Source organism: Chionomys nivalis, chromosome 15 (genome assembly GCF_950005125.1).
Source record: "Chionomys nivalis chromosome 15, mChiNiv1.1, whole genome shotgun sequence".
Lineage (NCBI taxonomy): Eukaryota > Metazoa > Chordata > Mammalia > Rodentia > Cricetidae > Chionomys > Chionomys nivalis.
In genome coordinates this window covers 41,945,416-41,967,060 of record NC_080100.1, presented here as the reverse complement: position 1 = coordinate 41,967,060, position 21,645 = coordinate 41,945,416, and the positions used below count along the sequence as shown (strand labels likewise).

Sequence of the window (21,645 nt, the reverse complement as noted above, 5' to 3'; positions counted from 1 at the left end):
AACACCTATGGAGACATTATCTATAATAATTATTAACAGTATTAGCATACCTTGGGAAGCTCTTCAATCTGATTAGCATCTAAATAGAGCTCCTCCAAAGTTTTTTCAAAGGTAAAAATCTCTTTGGGAACTTGTTCCAAGCTGCAATGAGAATAATCTAGAGTAGTGACTGTCTCTTCTTCTCCTCGTAGACAGCGACATGGCACCAACCGCACAAACAAACTTCGTTTGGTAGTCATTTTTAGAAGCTGCAACATGTAGATAAAAACAAGTCAAATTATATACAATATAACAATTTTTCCAACAAATTACCATCCATATAGCTCAACTCAATATGCCATGGACAAAATACTTCCTCATCATCATACACACCCAATGGAGCCTATTTAAGATTGCTTTAGGGCTGGAGAGATGGCTCAGTGGTTAAGAGCATTGCCTGCTCTTCCAAAGGTCCTGAGTTCAATTCCCAGCAACCACATGGTGGCTCACAACCATCTGTAAAGAGGTCTGGCGCCCTCTTCTGGCCTTCAGGCATACACACAGATAGAATATTGTATACTAAATAAATAAATATTTTTTTAAAAAGATTGCTTTAGTATCTATATTTATATTATCTATTGGACTTCAAATTAAACTCAAGCACTCCAGTACTTTACAAAACTATCCAAGAAATAATCATTCATATTTTTATAAAACCATGCTTTGTGAATTCTGCTTAACTCTCAAAAACAACAATAAAAGATTTCTCTCTCATTTCTGGCTCTAAGAGTTGTTTCTTAGGGAAGAATTGACTATATGTATTTCTGAATAGGAAATGACTACATGGAAATTTTTGGGTCTTCTTAACCACCTATTAGGAATCAAGCCCCATTTAACTTTCCTATGTGTGGTGGTTTGAAAGAAATGGCCTCCAAAGGGAGTGGTACTCATGTGGGATGTCCTTCTATATATATGTTGCTTTTATTGGTTAATGAATAAAGTTTTTCAGCTAGTGGCTTAGCAGAAGAACGCTAGGCAGGAAAACTAAACTGAATGCTGGGAGAAAGAAGGCGGAAATGAAGAAAAGCCACATAGCTGCTGTTAGAACCTTGCTGGTAGGCCACAAGCCTCGTGGTAAAATGTAAGATAATGGAAATGGGTTAATTTAAGATATAAGAGCTAGTTAGCAATACGCTTAAGCTATTGGCCCAACAGTATTGCAAATAATATAGTTTATGAGTGATTATTTTGTGATCTGGGCAGCCAGGAACAAACAAGTGGCTTCCTATCATGGTACCATTAGAAGGTGTGGCCTTGTTAGAGGAAGAGTGTCACTGTGGGGGCAGGCTTTGAGGTCTCTCACCACAATTGCCAGCAAGCTGCCATGCTCCCCATCATGATAATGGACTGAACCTCTGAAACTGTAAATGAGCCACCCAATTAAATGTTTTTTTAATAGAGTTGCTATGTTCATGATGTCTCTTCACAGCACTGAAAACCCTAATTAAGACACTATGGGGGCCAGGCGGTGGTGGCGCACGCCTTTAATCCCAGCACTTGGGAGGCAGAGGCAGGCGGATCTCTGAGTTCGAGGCCAGCCTGGTCTACAAGAGCTAGTTCCGGGACAGGCACCAAGGCTACAGAGAAACCCTGCCTCGAAAAACCGAAAAAAAAAAAAAAAAAAGACACTATGGGGGCTGGAGAGATGGCTAAGAGGTTAAGAGCACTGGATGCTCTTCCGAAGGTCCTGAGTTCAATTCCTAGCAACCACATGGTGGCTCACAACCATCTGTAATGAGGTCTGGTGCCCTCTTCTTACCTGCAGACATCCATGCAGACAGAATGCTGTATACATAATAAATAAACAAATCTTTAAAAAAAAAAAAGACACTATGAGTCTCCTACATGAAAATTCCCATCTACTTCAAGTATAATTTTGTTTCAATCAAATACTAGCCTATAGTTTTTAGAAGAGTTTAAAGATTCTAAATTTTTTAAGATTACATGTGAGTAAACTTACTTCAAATACAGTCTTTCAGTTAACAGAAAGCTGGTTTTCAATTAGTAAAAATTCACAAAGTCAATTTTATTAAGTATTTGTGTATAAATTCCAACTAAGCAAACATTAAACTAGCAGAGTAATAGTTTAATATAAAGAGAATGACTGCCAATTGGTAAGTAATTCTTTGTATAAAAATACAATTCTTTACAGAAACAACACTTTTAACTAGCACCAAATCTGAGTTAAAGTCATTAAGACTTCAGGTACAAAATATAAAAATAAAAACTCAGTAAGAAAGACAAATACCTTAAAATTTTTAACTACTGAAAATCGATGAGCTAAAATGTCAATGTTTAAATAAAGACATAATCAACATTATTTTTTCTTTGACTCGGGATCCAACATGGTTCTGCAAAGCACTATACTAATGGTTCTACTCCCCACTTTATGATACTTGAATGTCTGACAACAGGCAGGGTAAGCACTCCCCTTATACCCGTTCCCACACTATGACTTTACTAAATCATCAGGCACCATGCTAAAATTATTTGGATAAAGTATGTAAATATTTTCTGTATTACAATTTCCTAGGGAATGTTCTTTGTTTCCATAGAGAAATAGAGTTTAAACTAGGAAACAACAGCCAGAAATTAAAGGAAGATCTTTAAGGCAGTAATTAGTTTTTCTTTTTTAGAACTACACACTTAGAGATTTTTGTAAAATCATGTAATATACATTTGAACTAGATCCTCAAAATCCAGTATCAATAGGTCTACTTAAAAATCTTTTTAAGAAAATCTAGTCAGTCAAGCATCAGATGGTCTCACCTAAGGCTGAAGGTTCAGTACAATGATAAAGTGCTTGCTGACCAGCCATGTAAGGCTCACCCTGGTTTAGAACTCCAGCATCACACACCCACAAGGTTTACATCTAAACTCTTTGTCTAGAAAGAAATATAAAAAATGAAGCATACTGAATTCTAACTAACAATTCTATGTCTAAAGAGATGTAAATTTTTATCAATAGAAATAACAGTTCATTCAATAAAGAATTTAACTGCTAAAGGGATTAAACACTGATGTGGGATATCCTTCTGTATATATGTTGCTTTTATTGGTTGAATAAGAATAAAGCTGTTTTGGCCAATGGCTTAGCAGAGTAAAGCCAGGCAGGAAATCAGAACAGAGATATAGAGAGAGTAGGTGGAGTCAAGCAGATGCCACTCAGTCCCTGAGAAAAAAGACATGTAGAAAATGACGTAACACCATGGCCACATAGCAATGCATAGACTAATAGGTTAATATGTAAGAGGTAGCTAGGAATATGCTTAAGTCATTGGTCAAACAGTATTATAATTAATATAGCCTCTGTGTGATTATTTGGGTTCAGGCAACTGGAAAGCAAAAGTCCAGTCTTTGTTTACAAAATAACACCCAACATGGGGCTAACACTGGGTGAAAGGGGAGAAAGAGAAGTAGAATGGTTCATCTGCTGTGGCAAGAGGTAGAACAGATGAAGCAAAGGTGATGGATGAGGAGCAGGATAATATGTGTAGCTAGCTTGCCACCTGGGGCCATGGTATAGTTCAGGCCTGTGCTGCTGCCAAGGGCCATGTCTGGGTCTGTGTCCCTACACCAGTTGGGGTCTGTATTAATGTCCATGGCTTCAGTTGCCACTGAAAGCCTTGAAGCAGACCAGTGACTCACTGCAATGAACATTTGAAAGTAAAGCTGATAGAACAAAAATATATTGCGTGACACATTGCGACTCCCAATGCCACTAAAATGAATAAAGAGGTGTTGGATAGGCAAGAAAGACAGAGAACCAAAGTGAGTTTGTTTGTTTTGAAATTTTTAAAAACTTTCTTGGGTGGTGGGGAAATGCTGCAAGGGTGAGGGCAAATATGGAGAGACTAGAAAACAAGTGGAATGATGTGCAATTCCCACAGAATCAATAAAGAAATTATATTAAATTAAAAAAATTGAATCCTCAAAATAGATAAAAGATTTCTCATTTAAATTGACATTGAGTCAGGCCATTTAAGAACCTGCTATCTGTTCTATCCAGTATGGTAGCCAGTAGACACATGTGCTATTTAAACGTAATATTAAATCAAATAAAATCTAAAATCTATTACTTTATTCCATTTTAGTTCAAACGCTCAAATGCCACATCATACGAGGGATACCAAAGTGAATGAAACCATTTCTACCATTACAGAAACGTCAACTGCACAGAGCCACTGCAGGGACTCAACAGGGACTCTCACCAACTACATGTTAACAAATACATCTGGACATACAATCTGACAGTGTGTAAGAACTTGAATGATATGACTTAAAATAAATTTATGTTCCAGAAACCATTCCAGAGTTAGGAATATAATAAATGAATGGCATGAAATGTTATTACCTGATATGTGTTAATTCTGAAAGAAAGCATATTTATTTTGGATATGATGTAGGCCACTTGAGGTACAGGGTAATTTATAAAGTAATTGTTAAATTGAATGTCCCTAAGATCTTCCTTCACAGAGCAAATAGATAAAAAAAATATAGCAGGACAATTAGTTCAGAAAAGAAAGAATAAATGTGTGCTTTGCTCTAGGAAGCTACAGAGTGCACATTCAAAGGAAACTCTTGTGAATGAAAGCTACAAAGAGCAATTCAAACATCAGATTAAATTCAGACTTTTTTTTCTTTCTGTCTTTTTTGTTTTGTTTGAGACAAGGCCTCATTCTGACTCAGGTTGGCCTCTTGGAGTCAATTGAGTGTCCATGGTGGCACATGCCTTTAATCCCAGCACGGTGGACAGATCTCTGTGAGTTCAAGGTCAGCCTGGACTATAGAGTGAGTTCCAGGACAGGCACCAAAGCTACAGTGAAACCCTATCTCGAGAAAACAAACAAACACAAACACAAGAAGATTGCAAGCATTTGCCATTATGTCAGACTCTCAGTCCTCAAACAGAACTGAGTGAGCACAAAGCCAATATCAAAAAGAGATCTGAATTCTACATAGGTCTAAAGATAAGACAGTATGGAATGAAAGTTGCTAACTAATTTAAAAGAAAAACTAAAGAGACTTTAATCCTTGAGAGAAAGGTATAAACAGAAAGCAAAATTACCTAATGCAATAATAATACAAGGCATAATGCATAAGACAAGACAGTTACCCTCAAGGAAGACAACCAAACCAGACTGAATAGAAGTGATGCACAATTAAATTGATGGACTGCTAATGAGAATTTTAGGAAAAGCTACTACATAAACCAGAGGTGACAATGGAGTTAAGAATCTTCCTCCCCCCTCCCCCAAGACTGGGTTTCTCTGTAGTTTTAGATCCTGTCCTGGAACTAGCTCTTGTAGACCAGGCTGGCCTCGAACTCACAGAGATCCACCTGCCTCTGCCTCCTGAGTGCTGATATTAAAGGTGTGTGCCACCACCACCAGGTTTGGAGTTAAGAATCTTCTAATCACAAATGAAAAAAGTAGTTAACCCAGAAAAGAAGCATAAGAAACTGACAACTTTCTAACAAAAACTAAATCTAGCCAAGCACGGTGGTTCATGCCTTTAACCCCAGCACTTGGGAAGTAGGAATAGATCTCTTTGATGCCAACCTGGTTTCCATATTGAGTTTCAAGCCAGCCAGAGCTTGATAAATGAAGGAGGTGCAGGGGGGGATGGAAAAAGAATCAAATCAAACAAAAAAGAAATTCTACTTACCACTGGGTTGAATTTATCTCCCTGATGTTTCTTAATTGAGCCAACATTCTATAAAAAGCAAAAAAAAAATTAACAATAAAAATATATTTTTATAACTAAGGACCATCTTTCCTAATTCGTAATTTACAACAAAAGCTAAACTGAAATTTTAAAATAATGCTGATCACCATAAACTGAAAATATAATCAAATACAAAAACCAACACATCAGCTGTAGTGGACTTGGCAGCCTTCCCAGATACGTAACCACATCGGGCCAACAGTTCTCACTTTTTACTGACAGGATACCTAGTATTCCTAAAGACCAAAACAGGCCATCATTCAATTAACGAGCTTTGGCCAGCCAAAAAAGAACTCCCAGAACACAAGTGGGCTACTGGTACACACTAAGTGACCATATCTAAGTATGTCTCCTATCTTGACTCTTCTCTTGCTTCCTGGGATTTTATAAAACACAAGATTTCCTGTGATACAAGAAAACAACTATTTTCTTCTGTCAGGCCTACTGCTCTGCTTTTCTTTTACAGCTCAAAGACTATTCCTATAACTCACCAACTGTTTTTATTTGGATGAAACTTAATACATCCAAGAACTTTTATTATACAAATAAGAGTTAAATTTATTTGCAGAAACTGTGCTTCAAAATCTAAGTCTTTGATTTGCGGCTATTGTATAAGAAACTGTGTAAGACTAAATAAGACTGCTGCTTTTATATCCATAAATCTAGACATATAAAACAAAATCTCCCAAACAGCATCAAATGTGCAAGTGACTTAAGGAACAAGGAACAAATGGAGGTTTTCATTGGCGGACTTTAAAAGCAATGGTTATACTTGTCCAGGCTGCTTACACTTCTAGGACCACTAGCAGTCATCTTACTTTTGGTCCCTGCATTTTAACCTGTTGTCAAGCTTGTATCTTCTAGAGCTAAGAGTTCCAGTTCAGGTGATGCTTAGACAAGGCTTCATTCCCAGCTGGAGGAAGTTCCCATCTCAACAGCCTCCTGGACCAGGCAACAAAGACGTATCTACCAAGACTGCTACTGCTTCTTAAAAATACATGGGCATATCTGTATGCACAAATTTGCTTATTTCTAAGGAAATGGCTAGTTTCTTAAATAAAATTGTTCATATATTTATAAACTATTGGGAGCCTTCATCTATCAAAATAAATGCCCAAGTGATATGCATGCCTAGGTGACATAGCACATGCCTAATCCTAGTACTCAGGAGGAAGAGTCAGATCTCTGTGAGTTCAAAGTTTGAAGCCAGTGTTTGGTCTACATAGTGAGTTCCAGATCAGTCACGGCTACAGTGTACAATACCCCTGTCTCAAAAAACCAAAACAAAGCAAATTATTTTTTCACTAAAATGTCATTTGAGCTTACTGAAAAATAATAATTTTTTCCCATACAAATAAATTCCAATCACCAACTATATTTCAATTTAGCAGACTTCAGGTTCTATGCAATGAGTACTGCTAATAGCTTAAAGAATGATTCTACTGCATGTACTGGCTTTGTGGGAGCCTAGTCTGTTTGGATGCTCACCTTCCTAGACCTGGATAGAGGGGGGAGGACCTTGGACTTCCCACAGGGCAGGGAACCCTGACTGCTCTTTGGACTGGAGAGGAAGGGGAGGGGAGTGGGAGGAGGGAGAGGGAAATGGGAGGAGGTGGAAATTTTTAATAATAATAAAAAAAAGTCTCAATGGAGGAGAAAGAAGCATAACCATTTAAAGACATCGGACCTTCTCAGGCAGAACATCTCTTGTAGGAAGCTCTTCAAGCATTAAAGGGGCTTTTTAAAGAAATTGAAAAATTGCCAGGCTATCAGTCTTCTTCCTCAAATAACTAAAATAAACTTACTAGGGATAACTTGCAAAAAAAAAAAAAAAAAAAAAGAATTTATTACTGCTCTTAAGAATCTCCACTATTCAGTGCACTAATGTTAAGTGGGTTGAGCGTTCTAGACTAAAAGAGGTGGACATAGAAAGAGGACATAAGTAAAATCAATGACATACAATATTCAGTGACTTTGTGGCTAAACAACAGTTTTAGTCCTTCATTTTCCTACTCTTGAATCATCACATAATGACTAGAGTTGCAAAAATCATCTTAGTACCAGAAGTCAATGAATAAAAGAATTAAAGTCTGTTCATAAATAAGCCTTATCAAATATCAAGTAGAAATACAAAATGAGCTGAGTAGCTAAACCAATACCATTTCTAGATTTCTCAATATATCCTGAAACTAATCTATTTGCTTAAACAACTGTCAGACACCAAATGCAGCAAAAGATGATTAAGTAACACAATCTAAATCCCCAACACTGCCTGTTTTCTTTCATCTACAGAATCTAGAATTAAAAAAACCCACAAAAGTACAGAGGTAAATCAAGCATGATGATTTAAGCCTGTAATCCCCAAATTCAGAAGGAAGAAAGATGAATCCCAAATTCAATTCCATCCTGGTCTACATAGCAAGTTCCAGGTCATCAGCTATAACCATAGAACAAAACATTCTCAAATAAATAAAGTGGGGTGGGGGAAATGGCTTGATGGGTACAAGACTTTACAGCAAGAGCCTGATTGGGAGTTCAGAGCCCTAGAATCCACATAAAGAACATGCAGTAGCACACGCATCTATACCATTCTCACCATGGGGGAGATGGGAGACAGAAGTGGAATATTCCCAGAAGCTCTCCACCCAGCTAGTCTGCATAAGCAGCCACAAGGAGACCCTATTTTGAAACAAGGTAGAAAGACAAGGAGGACCAACACACAAGGCTGTCCTCTAATCTCTGCCATGTGCACACAACCACACACACACACACACACACACACACACACACACAAGAAGGGACACTATGTAAGAACAGGAAGATGACCAGAGAGAGTGGGAAGTAGGACCAAAGGATCAATGAAGAATACAATCAAAAAAAATTTTAATGCAAATAAAAAAAAGAAAAAAGACCAACAGAAGATATCCATAGTATGTTCTCTAATTTTACAATTGCTCTCATCAAATAAAGCTATTTAATCTCTGTGCAAATGGTTTAGGTATGAATTATTTAACCTTCATATACTGCATGCCACTGACATACAATACCTTTATGGATAAGCTAACCAAGATGGGTTGGGCGGTGTGGCACATGCCTTTAAAACACTCAGGAGGCAGGTGCAGGCGGATCTCTATGAGTTTTGAGGGCATCCTGGTCTACAAAGGGAGTTCCAGGACAGACTACAAAAAGCTACAGAGAAACCTTGTCTTGAAAAACAGACAAAAAAAGATAGTCACTAAATCTTATCATTCAGTGTTTGTCCAGATGTGGCAGTATAAGCTGGTAGAATGGAGCTTGCTGTAACCTAAAATGGCAAAGATCACATCAGTCCTTGGATATAAGAGAGATGAGGTATCTGTTATTTAAAAAGTTGGGCCTAAAGTACCTTAGAGATACATGAATATGACCCAAAGCTGATAACCAGATATAGGCATTCAGAGATATAAGGAAAAGACTCATGCTAAGGATATAAATTTGCAAGACATTTACTTATAGTTATTCCTTAAAACAGCAAAAAATGAGATGAGATTATCAGGACTATGAGGACAGACAGAAAAGAGGGTCATAACTGAGTTCCACAACACTATGATACTATACATGTCAAGAAAAAGAACCAGCCAAGGACTCTGAAGTATGGTCAACTCGGGCAAGACAACACTGCATTCCAGGCATGGTGTGGGACAAATGTCTATATTCTGTCAATTATATTTTAAATAAACGCTGACTGGCCAGTAGCCAGGCAGGAAGTATGGGCGGGACAACCGGACAGGAAGTGGGGAGGGGATGAATGAGAACAAATTTCTGGGAAGAAGGAAGCTCTTTCAGCAGTTGTGACCCTGCCACAGAAGAAGCAAGATGTGACTGCCTCACTGAAAATGGTACCAAGCCATGTGGCTAACATAGACAAGAATAATGGGTTAATATAAGTTATAAGAATAAGAAGCCTGAGCTAATAGGCCAATCAGTTTATAACTAATGTAGACCTCTATGTGATTTTCTTTGGGACTTAATGATTGCAGGAACTGGGTAGGGCAGAAACCCCGACAACATAGGCAAAAGTGTGATTGCGTAAAAGCAAAATGAGAAATGTTTCAAGGTAGATGGAGTAACAAAATCTGTCAAAAACAACAATTTCTGAGTATCTCAACAAAATCACTTTTACTGGAAAAATAAATGTTGGGGGAGGCATTTAAGAAAGAAGGTGGTAGCCCTAGTTCAGTGGTAGAGCATCTGCTAGCCCGCATAAAGCCCTATGTTCAATGACCAACACCAAAGAAGAAGAAAGGGGGCAAAACTGGAAATTCAAAACACAACCAGGCAGTTTTATTTAAAACAGGATTATAAAAAAAAAAAAAAAAACCAGTTGGCAAAACAGAATATGAATCAAAAGATACACAGTGAGTTTGGAGGCAAAGAAAAAAAATCTAGTTAAAGAACACAAATTAGTGGTACAAAGCAGTGAGTGTCATTGTGTCATATTCAAATATATACATGCTCTGGACAAGAGAAGCCAATTATAAACCTTTTTTAAGAAAGAAAAAGACCTTTTTGATTTATTTTTTTATTAAGTATATGCAGTGTATGCCTGAGTAAGTTATGTGTGCCATGTACATGCAGATGCCCATGGATGCAAGAGAGGGCTGGATCCCCCAAGAACTGGAGTCGTATGTGCTTGTGAGCTGCCCCATGTGTGTGCTATAAACAGAACCCAGTCCTCTGCAAAAGCACTTTTAATCAGTTTTTGATTTTAATTATTGAGCCACCTCTCCAACCCATTATAAACTTTATAAATAGGATATGGATAGCCATCCATAAATTGCACTAGCAAAACCATTAAGAGTTACTAAAGAAAAAGGGAGGGGGAGAATCACAACAAAATAAACCCTTGGCGAAACCTTGTAACTAGCTGGCTAAAATTCACCCAGAGTGGGGGATGCATATTGCTCAAAGACAGAGCTTGCTTTGCATTCATGAGGCCCTGGGCTCAATCTCCAGGTCCTCTGGAAGAATGGCTAGTGCTCTTACCCCACTAAGCCATCCTTCTGGTCCTAAGTCCATTAATTTTTTTCTAGATCTACTTTTTGTACCTGTGATTTACATTTTTTGTTTTTTTAGGTTTTTCCTGATATTAGTAACCAATGCTCTTTTGTATCTTACTATAGCCTAATTAGAAGTCAAAATCTCCATATAGATGTTCAGTACAAATGAAATAGTTCAATTTACAGAAAAAAAATACTCTAATGGGAGAAATACTATCTGGCTTACTCTGACAAGAAGAAGAATCTGTGGAATTCTCCACCTCAATTTAGGAGGATTGATATACTTTAAGGCACAAAAGACCTTCCAATTACTTTCCAAAGTCTTTCATTCTACAATTACGATACTGACTATCTCAAAGCAAATTAGCTACTAAAGGGTTGTAACAGAGCATTCTATAACCCTAAAGCATAAATGGGAGTAAACAGCTCAAACTTAGGGAGGAGAAACAGTACACCTGTTCCTATCAGAGCTGACTGAATTTTCAGCATCCAGTTGACAACAACTAGACAGAGAGACATTTTATTCAATGTTATTGCAAATGTGTATTCACAAAGTGAATGCTTTACCATGGGAAAGATGTTTAATCATGGCCTTCTCCTACAGTCTTGACATTAGCTTATTCTCCATAAGTAAGAATCCTGCAGCAGGATTCTTTATGTAAATGCCTTCAATTTTCTTTACTTTCTAGTGTTTAAATTTATGCCAAAGTGATGTAGGATTCCCCTCTGTATGCTGTGAAAATGACTGGTTAATAAAGAAGCTGGCTTGAGCCTATGGCAGAGTGGAGCAGAGGTAGGCGGGGAAGACAGAACTGAATGCTGGGAGAAAGAATGGCAGAGTATAGAGAAGTCATGGAGCCATTGCCAGAGACAGATGTCCTGAAACTTTGCAGGTAGGCCATGACCTCGTGGTGATGCACAAATTAATGGAGATGTGTTAAGATGTAAGAGTTAGCAAATAAGAAGCCAGAGTTAATGGGCCAAGCAGTGATTTAAATAATATGGTTTCTGTGTGATTATTTAGGTTCAAGGTGGCAGGGACAAACAAGTGGCCTCCTCCCAACACCAAAGTAATTCTTAATCTTCTTTGTTTCTGTTAGTAACTTGTAAGAACTGTTTTCACTTCTAAGATTCATCAAACATGATTTAGGAAGAGTCAATGAGAATAAAACCAGATGACTATATTAAAATCATGAGCAATGTTAAGACTATCATCCCAGCGATAACTGGAAGTACTTTTAAAGAGAGCCAGGAGAATTAGCTCAGGTGCAGATCTTAGGCTCAGCATTCATAAGACCTTGGATTAGGGATTTGTGCTTCAGTACCATATTTAAATTAACAGATTAAATTGTAATTGACAAAAAGAGTTTGATCATATGCAACATAAATAAAACATATTTTCCCTTCCATCTTAAAAAAGAATCTCTTTCAAAAACAACTCTGTTACGTTATCTTCAGACCTTTATCCTGCTCCTCTTTACAGCAAAATCCCTCAAGAAGTTGTCTACATTTACTATCTTCATTTATTCTTTCCATCATACTTTTTTAAAATTTTTATTTTTTAAAAGGATATGTGCATGTACATATGTATATGTGCCATGTGTGTCTGCATGCCTGCAGAGGCCAGAGAGGCCCAAAGAGGGTATCAGATTTCCTGTAGCCTGAATTACAGGCAGCTGTGAGATACTCAATGTGGGTGCTGGGAACTGAACTCACATCCTTTAGAACAACAGTAAGCACTCTGCCATTGAGCCATCTCCCCACTCTCTAGTCCCCAGTTGTTTGTTTTTGTTTTTCCCAAGACAGGGCTTCTCTGTCTTAGCAGTCCTGGAACTAACTCTTATAGACCAGGCTGGCCTCAAACTCACAGATATCATCCATCTGCCTCTGGCTCCTGAGTGCTAGAATTAAAGGTGTACACCACTGCCACTCAATTGTTCTTAATCCAACCTCAATCACATTTTGTCTTATCATTTCTATTAAAACTATTCACACAGCCTAGTTCTGTTACTACACCTGAGCATGCCAAAGTCTCCTTTGCTTGTTGATTGATCCTCTTTAAAATCAACCTCTTAACACATAACACAAATCTTATTTCTCTTTTACATATACTCAAACCTGACCAGAATAATTGCTCAATTTCAAGGTTTGGATTATTTATTTTCTAAATAGTAAGTTGTAACATTATCGGGGCCTGCTTGTTGGGGTTTTCTGTCCTGCCTAGTACCCCACAACTGTTTAGCCCCAAGGAAAATCACACAGAGATCTCTATAAGTTATAAAGCTGAATGGTCCATTAGGTCAGGCTACTTATTAGTTCGTGTAGCTTATATTAACCCATTATTCTGATCTATGTTAGCCATGTGGCTCAGTACCTTTATCAGTGGGCAGATCACATCCTGCTGCTTCGGTGGTCTGGGCAGGAGTGGGAGAAATCAACTTCCTCCTTCCCAGAATTCTCCTGTTCTCATTGCATCATTTCTACTTCCTGTCTGGTTTTACCACCTGTACTACCTGCCTGGCCAATCAGCTTTTATTTAAAACACGATTGACAGAATACAGACAATTCTCCCGCACCACTAAGTACTCACGAAGCTATGAAAATTTTTTAGGTTTTTTTGTTGTTATTGTTGTTTTTGTTTTTCTCTGTAGCTTTTGGGGGGCCTGTTCTGGAATTAGTTCTTGTAGACCAGGCTGGCCTAGAACTCACAGAGATCTGTCTGCCTCTGCCTCCTGAGTGCTGGGATTAAAGGCCTGCACCACCACCGCCCAGCTTTTTTTTTTTTTTTTTTAGGTTTTAACTCTAATGAAATTATAAATGTTTGGAGACAGATATGTTTAACATGACTTAACAATAATTCAGTGTTGCCACATCAGAATACCATATTACTCCATTAATATGCACAACTGTATGTTTTTGTGTATCAGTCAAAAGTAATTTAATTGAAAAATAACCTAATAAATACAAGTGAATGCTGTCTTTGTTTGGGTTCCAACTTGTCCTTCAAATTGGCTAAAACTAGAACATGTAAAGATTAGTGTTTGAGAAATCAGCTGGCAGAGCAAGAAAAGTAAGGCAGGGATAGAGTAAATCCCAATACAAGGAATCATATATTATCAAAATCTTCCATGTGATGGAACAGGGGCTTGTTCCCCTTAAGCCTGCATAGAAAAACACAAGGCTACTCTGAACTCTCTACCTATGGAATGAGAAGCTTTTATCTACTGCTCTTCTCAGTGTGGGGAGACAGGAGCAGAACTGCTTCTATGGACTTTAACTCTTCCTTACTACCACCTCCTTGCTTTCTAATTCAGGCTTCCCATAGCAAAGTCACTGAGGCAAAAAAAAAAAAAAAAAAAAAAAAAAAAAAGCCTGTTTGAGACAGGAAGTCCAGCCTCAGGTAAGCTTGATTTCTCATAGTATCAAGTCCCATGACTGAGTCAAGGGTGAACTAAGAGAATGCAGTCCACAAGCAATGACAGTTGCACTAAAGTGAGTCCTTTTCTAAACTCAGACTTGCACATTTAACTCTCCACCCAACAGCCCCATTTAATAAGGGGACTAAAATGATTAAGACAAAGAATAATAGGCACAGGCTCAGGTACTTGGGAAACAAGCAGAAAGAACCCAAGTTCAAGACTAGACTGGGCTACAAAACAAGTATGGGATCAAGAAGTAAGTTTGTTGCAGGAGGTCCTTCCGCTCCTCCAGCCAATAGCCGCCGAGATACCAGCCCAATGGGGCGTGGTCTCTTTCCCTTTAAAAAAAAGCGGCTACTTCCCTCCTCTCTCTCCTTACTTCCTGCTCCGGTTCAGGCGACTAGACTTCTTCCTAACTGCGTGCACAGAGGGCTATTGTCTGGGACGGTGATCTGTAAGTTTATTCCCCTTTAAATAAATACCACCCTATTAATCACAATTCCAAACTGGTGTGGGATTGTTTATGACTTGCGCCATCATAAGTTAACAGTACTGTCTAAAGCAAAAAAATTTTTTTTATTTTTTTTTTTTTTGAAAAAAAATTTTCCGCCTCCTCCCTGCCTCCCATTTCCCTCCCCCCACTCCTCTTCTCCTTCCTCTCCAGTCCGAAGAGCAGTCAGGGTTCCCTGCCCTGTGGAAAGTCCAAGGTCCTTCCCCCTCCATCCAGGTCTAGGAAGGTGAACATCCAAACTGGCTAGGCTCCCACAAAGCCAGAACATGAAGTAGGATCAAAACCCCATGCCATTCTCCTTGGCCTCTCATCAGCTCTCATTGTCCGCCATGTTCAGAGAGTCCGGTTTTATCCCATGCTTTTTCAGTCACAGTCCAGCTGGCCTTGGTGAGCTCCCAATAGATCAGCCCCACTGTCTCAGTGGGTGGGTGCACCCTTTGTGGTCCTGACTTCCTTGCTCATGTTCTCCCTCCTTCTGCTCCTCAATGGGACCTTGGGAGCTCAGTCCGGTGCTCCAGTGTGGGTCTCTGTCTCTATCTTCATCCATTGCTAGATGAAGGTTCTATGGTGATATGCAAGATATCCATCACTATGGCTATAAGATAGGGTCATTTCAGGTTCCCTATCCTCAGCTGCCCCAAGGAACTAACTGGGGACATTGCCCTGGACACCTGGTAGCCACTCCAGGTTCAAGTCTCTTGCCAACCCTTAGGTGGTTCCCTTAACTAAGATATGTGCTTCCCTGCTCCCCATCCAACCTTCTTTATCCCCAATCATCCCCTCATCCTCTCCTTCTCACTTTTCTCTCCCCATTTCCCCTTACCCCCATCCCACCCCACCCCCAAGATTCCAATTTTTTGCCCGGCAATCTTGTCTACTTCCCATATCCAGGAGGAGAACTATATGTTTTTCCTTGGGTTCACCCTCTTATTTAGCTTCTTTAGGATCACAAATTATAGACTGAGTGGCCCCTATCTATGGCTAGAAACCAATTATGAGTGAGTACATCCCATGATCTTCTTTTTGGGTCTGGGTTACCTCACTTAGGATAGTGTTTTCTATTTCCATCCATTTGCATGCAAAATTCAAGAAGTCACTGTTTTTTACCGCAGAGTAGTACTCTAATCCAGAAACCTAGCTTAGAGCACTTGCCTAAAATGTGTGAAGCCCTACATTAAATTCCCAGTGCTGCTGGAAAGAGAAAAGAAGGGAAGAGAGAAGGGAATGAAAGAGGAGGAAAGAGGGGAGAGAGAAAAGAATAAACTGAATGAATGGTTCCCAGATCCCTCGTAGAACTACATAGCAGCAATACTGTGGCCGACTAGAGAAGCTAATCAACCATCTTCTCTCTCCATAACATGTAAAGAACAAAAGACAGCTCCTGTGGAAGAAACTGCAAAGAATCAGAACACTCTCGCTGAAGAAAAATATAAGACAAGATGCACATTAATTCCTGAATACTTTCTAATTATTAGTTCTAATTTCTTCCTGAAACTAACTGCTTTCTAGACCTTGAGTGCTCACAAGACCAATTATGTCCTTCATATAATCCCATTTTTTCTAGTTTCTGCTTATTTGATAAAAAAAAAAAAAAAAAAAGAGGCGGGGTCAGTTACACTGATAGCTTTATACCCAAGCTTTTGAATTTAAAATTGGAAAAAATTTCAAATACATGAAAAATTTAATATAAAAAGCATCAATTACTTTTTAAACCACTGTCTCTATTCTTCCATCCACACTGAAAGACTCAACACCCTTAGCTCTGTACCAGAACCCATGTAAATGCCAAGTGGGTGTAGTAGCCTGCTTTTAATTTCAATGCTAAGAAAGTACAAACAGGAGATCCCTGGAGCAAGCTGGCTATTCAGCCAAGCTTTATTGTTCAGCTCAATGAATAAGGTGGGAAATGATCAAGTTGAACCTAAAGATGTCCTGTATGCATCAACATACATATGAATGCAAATACATCACACATTCCACACAAATAAGCAAGACAATCAGTAAAGGAGTTAGAGCTCTGGCCCAGCAGTTTAAGAGTGCTTGCCATACAATCATGAGAACCAGAGCTTAGACCCTCTCACAGAGGTATCAAGCTGGGTGTTCCCTGAACGCCAGTAACACCAGCTCCTGGAGTGCAGAACAAAGACAGGAGAATTACTGTGGCTTTTGGACTTCCATTTTAGCCAAGAAAACATGAGCTCCAGTTCAGGGGAAAACCCTGCTTCAAAGAAACAGGCAGAGAGTGACAGAAGACATTAAATGTGTAAAAATTTCTCAGAAAATTCGGAATCAATCTACCTCAAGACCCAGCAATACCTCTCTTGGGCATATACCCAAAGGATGCTCAATCATATCACAAGACGTTTGCTCAATTATGTTCATAGCAGCATTTTTCATGATAACCAGAACCTGGAAACAACTTAGATGCCCCTCAACTGAAGAATAGGTAAGGAAAATGTGGTACATTTACACAATGGAGTACTACTCCAAAGACACCTCAAAATTTGCAAGCAAATGCACAGAACTACAAAAAAAACTTACTGAATGAGGTAACCCAGACCCAGAAAGACAAATATGTACATGTATATGTTCACTCATAAATGTCCCTTAAACATAAAACAAAGAATAACCAGCCTATACAGTCCACAACCCCAGAGAACCTAGACAAAGAAGATCCTAAGAGAGAAATACATGGATCCGCCTACGAAGGAGAAAAAGACAAGATCTCCTAAATAAATTGGGATCGTGGGGGACAGGAGGAGGAAAGTGTGAAAGGGGAGAGGAAAGGAAGGGAGGGGAGTGGGTAAAAATGTATAGCTCAATTAAAAACAATAAATTATAAAAAAATAAGATGGAGAACTGCTGTGGGACAATGATCGTGCACCCTGTAAATATTCATCAATTGTATTGCTTTAATAAAACACTGATTGGCCAGTAGCCAGGCAGGAAGTATAGGCAGTGCAATCAGGCAGAAAGTAGAGGCAGGGCAACGAGAACAGAATTCTGAGAAGAGAAAAGACTCAGTCTACAGTCATCACCCAGACACAGAGGAAGCAGGATAAGAATACCTCGCTGATAAAAGGTACCAAGGCATGTGGCTGACACAGACAAGAACTGTGAGTTAATGTAGGATGTAAGAGTTAATAAAAAGTCAGAGCTAATAGGCCAACCAGTATGATTAATGTAGACCTCTGTGTATTTCTTTGGGACCGAACAACTGCGGGACCGGACAGGACAGAAACCTCTGTCAACAAAGAACAATAGAGGAAGATATCTAAACCAAACTTTGCTTTCACATGTGCATAATGGGGTACATATCTGGACACACACACATACACCACATGCATGCTTACAAACACAAAAAGAACTGTTTTAGGCTGTCCCTTACTGAATCACAATAATTTTAGTATTAATCCAAAGGATTATATTTTTACAGTCTTCTAAAACGGGCTCTTTAACATCCCCCCACAATCCGAAGAGTGTAGTAAACGCAACAGCACACTAGTGGAGGTCAGAGAATAACTTTCAGAGCTGGTTCTCTCCTTTACCATGGACTCCAAAAAAAATCAAACTCGGGTCATCAAGCTCCTATAGCAAGGGCTTCTATCTGCTGAACCATCTTACTGGCCCTGAAATAGTTTTTTATGTGCACTGACTGTCATTACTAAAAAACTTTATTAACTTAGTAGTATTAACATAGGAATCTCAGAAGTGGGAAGCAACTGAGTACATGGAAGTTGCCATCACTTCTACAGTTTAATCAAAAGCTTTAAAAATATTTTTTGCATTAAATTCTTATTTTAAAAAAAGAAATATGTTATTTTACAGGTGAATATTGTTTATGCTAAACTGTATTTACAAACAAACAACAAAATTTCAATTTGATTTTATTTAAAAATGATTTGCATTTTTTGGTGAAACTCTTTCAAAAAAGATAAAAGTAGTAATGTGGCAAATAAGAGATCTCTTATGATTCAAGTCATTTTGCCAATTCAGTATTGTTTATCTTCTGAATATCAGTATAAATTGTTTTTGAAGAAAATTATAGAATTCGATAAAAATTACTAAAATAGAAATTAAGAATACAGTCAGGAGTACAGCACTCACCTGGAATGCATGAGCCCCTAGTTAAATCAGCTACTATAAACTCTTAAAATGGGGGAAATGATTTATGGTATTAAAACTAAAACTATGAATATGAAACACCTGCATTTATAACATGCTTCCATATAAATATACCTTCATGCATTATGCCACATTAAAGTTATGGAAGCCTAAGCAGAATCAAAGTAAGCAAGTGTACAACTTCCTCTGCCATACTGCTTCAGTTCTAACATTTGCTTCAAGTTGTCCACAGACTGTCCATAATAGAAACACACAAATACATCTGTAAATTGTATTTTAAACTCTGAAGCTTTACAGATGAACATGACATTTTTTCTAGTAGTTTAATTTCTCCATTCTCCCAGTAGGATTCTCCAAGTAGTAATTAACTCAGAAACAAGATTTATGCTCTAATCAAATTTTATATAAAATAGTGAGAAGTCACTGATTTTTCATTCAAATGGAAAAATCAGTTGAGTTTCTTCAGTATCATTTTTATATATTATGCATAACTGTTCTCCCAACCACATGACTTTATTTATTATTTTTTAAAGATTTATTTATTTATAATATATACAATGTTCTGCCTGCACATATGCCTGCAGGCCAGAAGAAGGCACTAGATCTCATTACAAATGGTTGTGAGCCATTGTGTGGTTGCTGGGAATTGAACTCAGGAACTCTGGAAGAGAAGCCAGGGCTCTTAACCTTTGAGGCACCTCTCCAGTTCCCCCACATGACTTTAAAACTCAGACATCACTATTCATCTGCATTACCTCTCCTGATACCAAATTGGCTGGTTGTTCTCAATGTTGACATGTGCCCCTTGGCTCAGAGGATAGAGAGAAATCGCTGCCCTCCAGATTCTAGCTCTCAGCACTGTCATCTGGGGGCCCACAACTCCAGCTCCGAGGAATGTGAGAGCCTCTTCCGACTCTGTGGGCACCTGCACTCACATGTGCACACACCTCTACACCAGTGGTTCTCAATCCTTTGGGATCAAATGACCCTTTCACAGGAGTCACCTAAGACCATCAGAAAACACAGACATTTACATGTCAGTTCATAACAGTAGGAAAATAACAATTACTAAGCAGCAATGAAAATAATATTGTGGTGGGGGGGTCACCACAACATGAAGAACTGTATTAAAGGGTTGCAGCATTAGCAAAATTGAGAACCACTGCTCTACACAGACAGACACACACACACAAAAATTTTTCAAATTTTAAAGTGCCCTTCCCAGCAAAGATACCTAAAACTCATCTTCACACATTCTCTAACTCAAATGGAAAAGAACAATTCCTTGCAGAATAAGGAACTAACACAGCAAACACCGCATCTGAAAGTGGTTCTCACAGATATAATAGTAAATGGATGAGTCAGAGGCCTGACTAATTGATGTCCTGTAATGAAGGAGTCCATACAATGGTCATATTTGGAGTGGGTAGATTGTTTTGCTTTTTGCACAATATTTTTTTAAATATTTATTTATTTATTATGAGTACAATATTCTGTCTGTGTATATGCCTGCAGGCCAGAAGAGGGCACCAGACCTCATTACAGATGGTTGTGAGCCACCATGTGGTTGCCGGGAATTGAACTCAGGACCTTTGGAAGAGCAGGCAATGCTCTTAACCACTGAGCCATCTCTCCAGCCCTTTTTGCACACTATTTTAATAAGCTGTAAATATCCAGTAAATTAAGAGATGAAGATTTGTTTTGTTTTAAAATTTTAATTTATCAAAATTTTTGTCAGCAAATCTTATCATAAACAGCAATGTCTACCTGTAGTTTGACAATATAACATACCTGTGTCAGTCTAGATGTGTAGCAAGTACATTGCCTGAAACACCTGATCTAATAAAGAGCTAAACAGCCAATAGCTAGGCAGGACAGAGAAACAGGTGGTGCTACCAGGCAGAAAAAATAAACAGAAAAACACGGAGAGGAAGAGCAAGAGAAAAGGAAGGAGAGGGAGATTCCAGGTGCCAGGCACACAGCTGGCAATGAAGCAAGAACTGAAGAAAGGTATACAAAAATAGAGAAAGATAAAAACCCAGAGTCAAAAGGTAGATGGGATAATTTAAGCAAAGAAAAGCTGTCTAGAAACAAGCCAAGCTAAGACTAGGCAGTAGCAGACCCTCCTACACACACAAAGAAGAAAGAGCCAAAAGAGAAAAGAATGGGAAAAAACAACACCAAAGGCTGGCCTCCAGTTCACAGAGATCCTCCTGCCTCCCGAGCGCTGGGATTAAAGGCTTATGCCAGCACTGCCTAGCTGAACTCAAAGTTTTTAGTTATGACTGTACATTAGAATCCAATGCCTAAGCCATCACCTAAACAAATTAGATCAGAATCTCTGGCAAGCAGGACCTAGACATGTACATATTTTTGTTTCATTTTTAAAAACTTCTTACTATATTCATTTATTTATTGGTGGAAGAAGACATGCCATGACACACAGAGGTCAAAGGAAAACTTTCAGGAATAAAACTCATGTTGTCAGGCTTGGTGGCAAATGTCTTTATCTACCGAGTCATTTCACCTTCCTTTTTCGGGGGGCAAAATGTCTATACAATGAAATGAACACATCTTAAACGTATATACAATTATACTGGGGTTTCAGGACATTTTCATTACCCAAAACCTTTCCATAAATCCTCTATCCAGTTAACATCCCTACTATCCAGAGGCAATCACTCTTCACATCTAATGTTAGAGCTGGAGTCTAACATTTCGTAGTAAATAGAATCATACAATATTATACTCTTGTGTCTGGCTTCTTTCATTAAACAATGTTTTT

General features: G+C 38.5%; 1 protein-coding gene across 7 annotated transcripts in view; it reads right to left on the bottom strand.

Annotated features, from left to right (window-relative positions):
* Erbin (erbb2 interacting protein) overlaps positions 1–21,645 on the bottom strand; it is a 111,542-nt gene that overhangs the window by 73,141 nt on the left and 16,756 nt on the right. For all 7 annotated transcript variants that reach the window (XM_057789402.1, XM_057789400.1, XM_057789397.1 and 4 more), the window contains exons 2-3: positions 5,707–5,754; positions 51–248 (exon numbers count right to left, since the gene is read on the bottom strand). In XM_057789402.1, coding sequence (XP_057645385.1) covers positions 51–239 — 189 coding nt within the window. In that variant the 5' untranslated portion in view covers positions 240–248; positions 5,707–5,754. The remainder of the gene's footprint in view (positions 1–50; positions 249–5,706; positions 5,755–21,645) is intronic.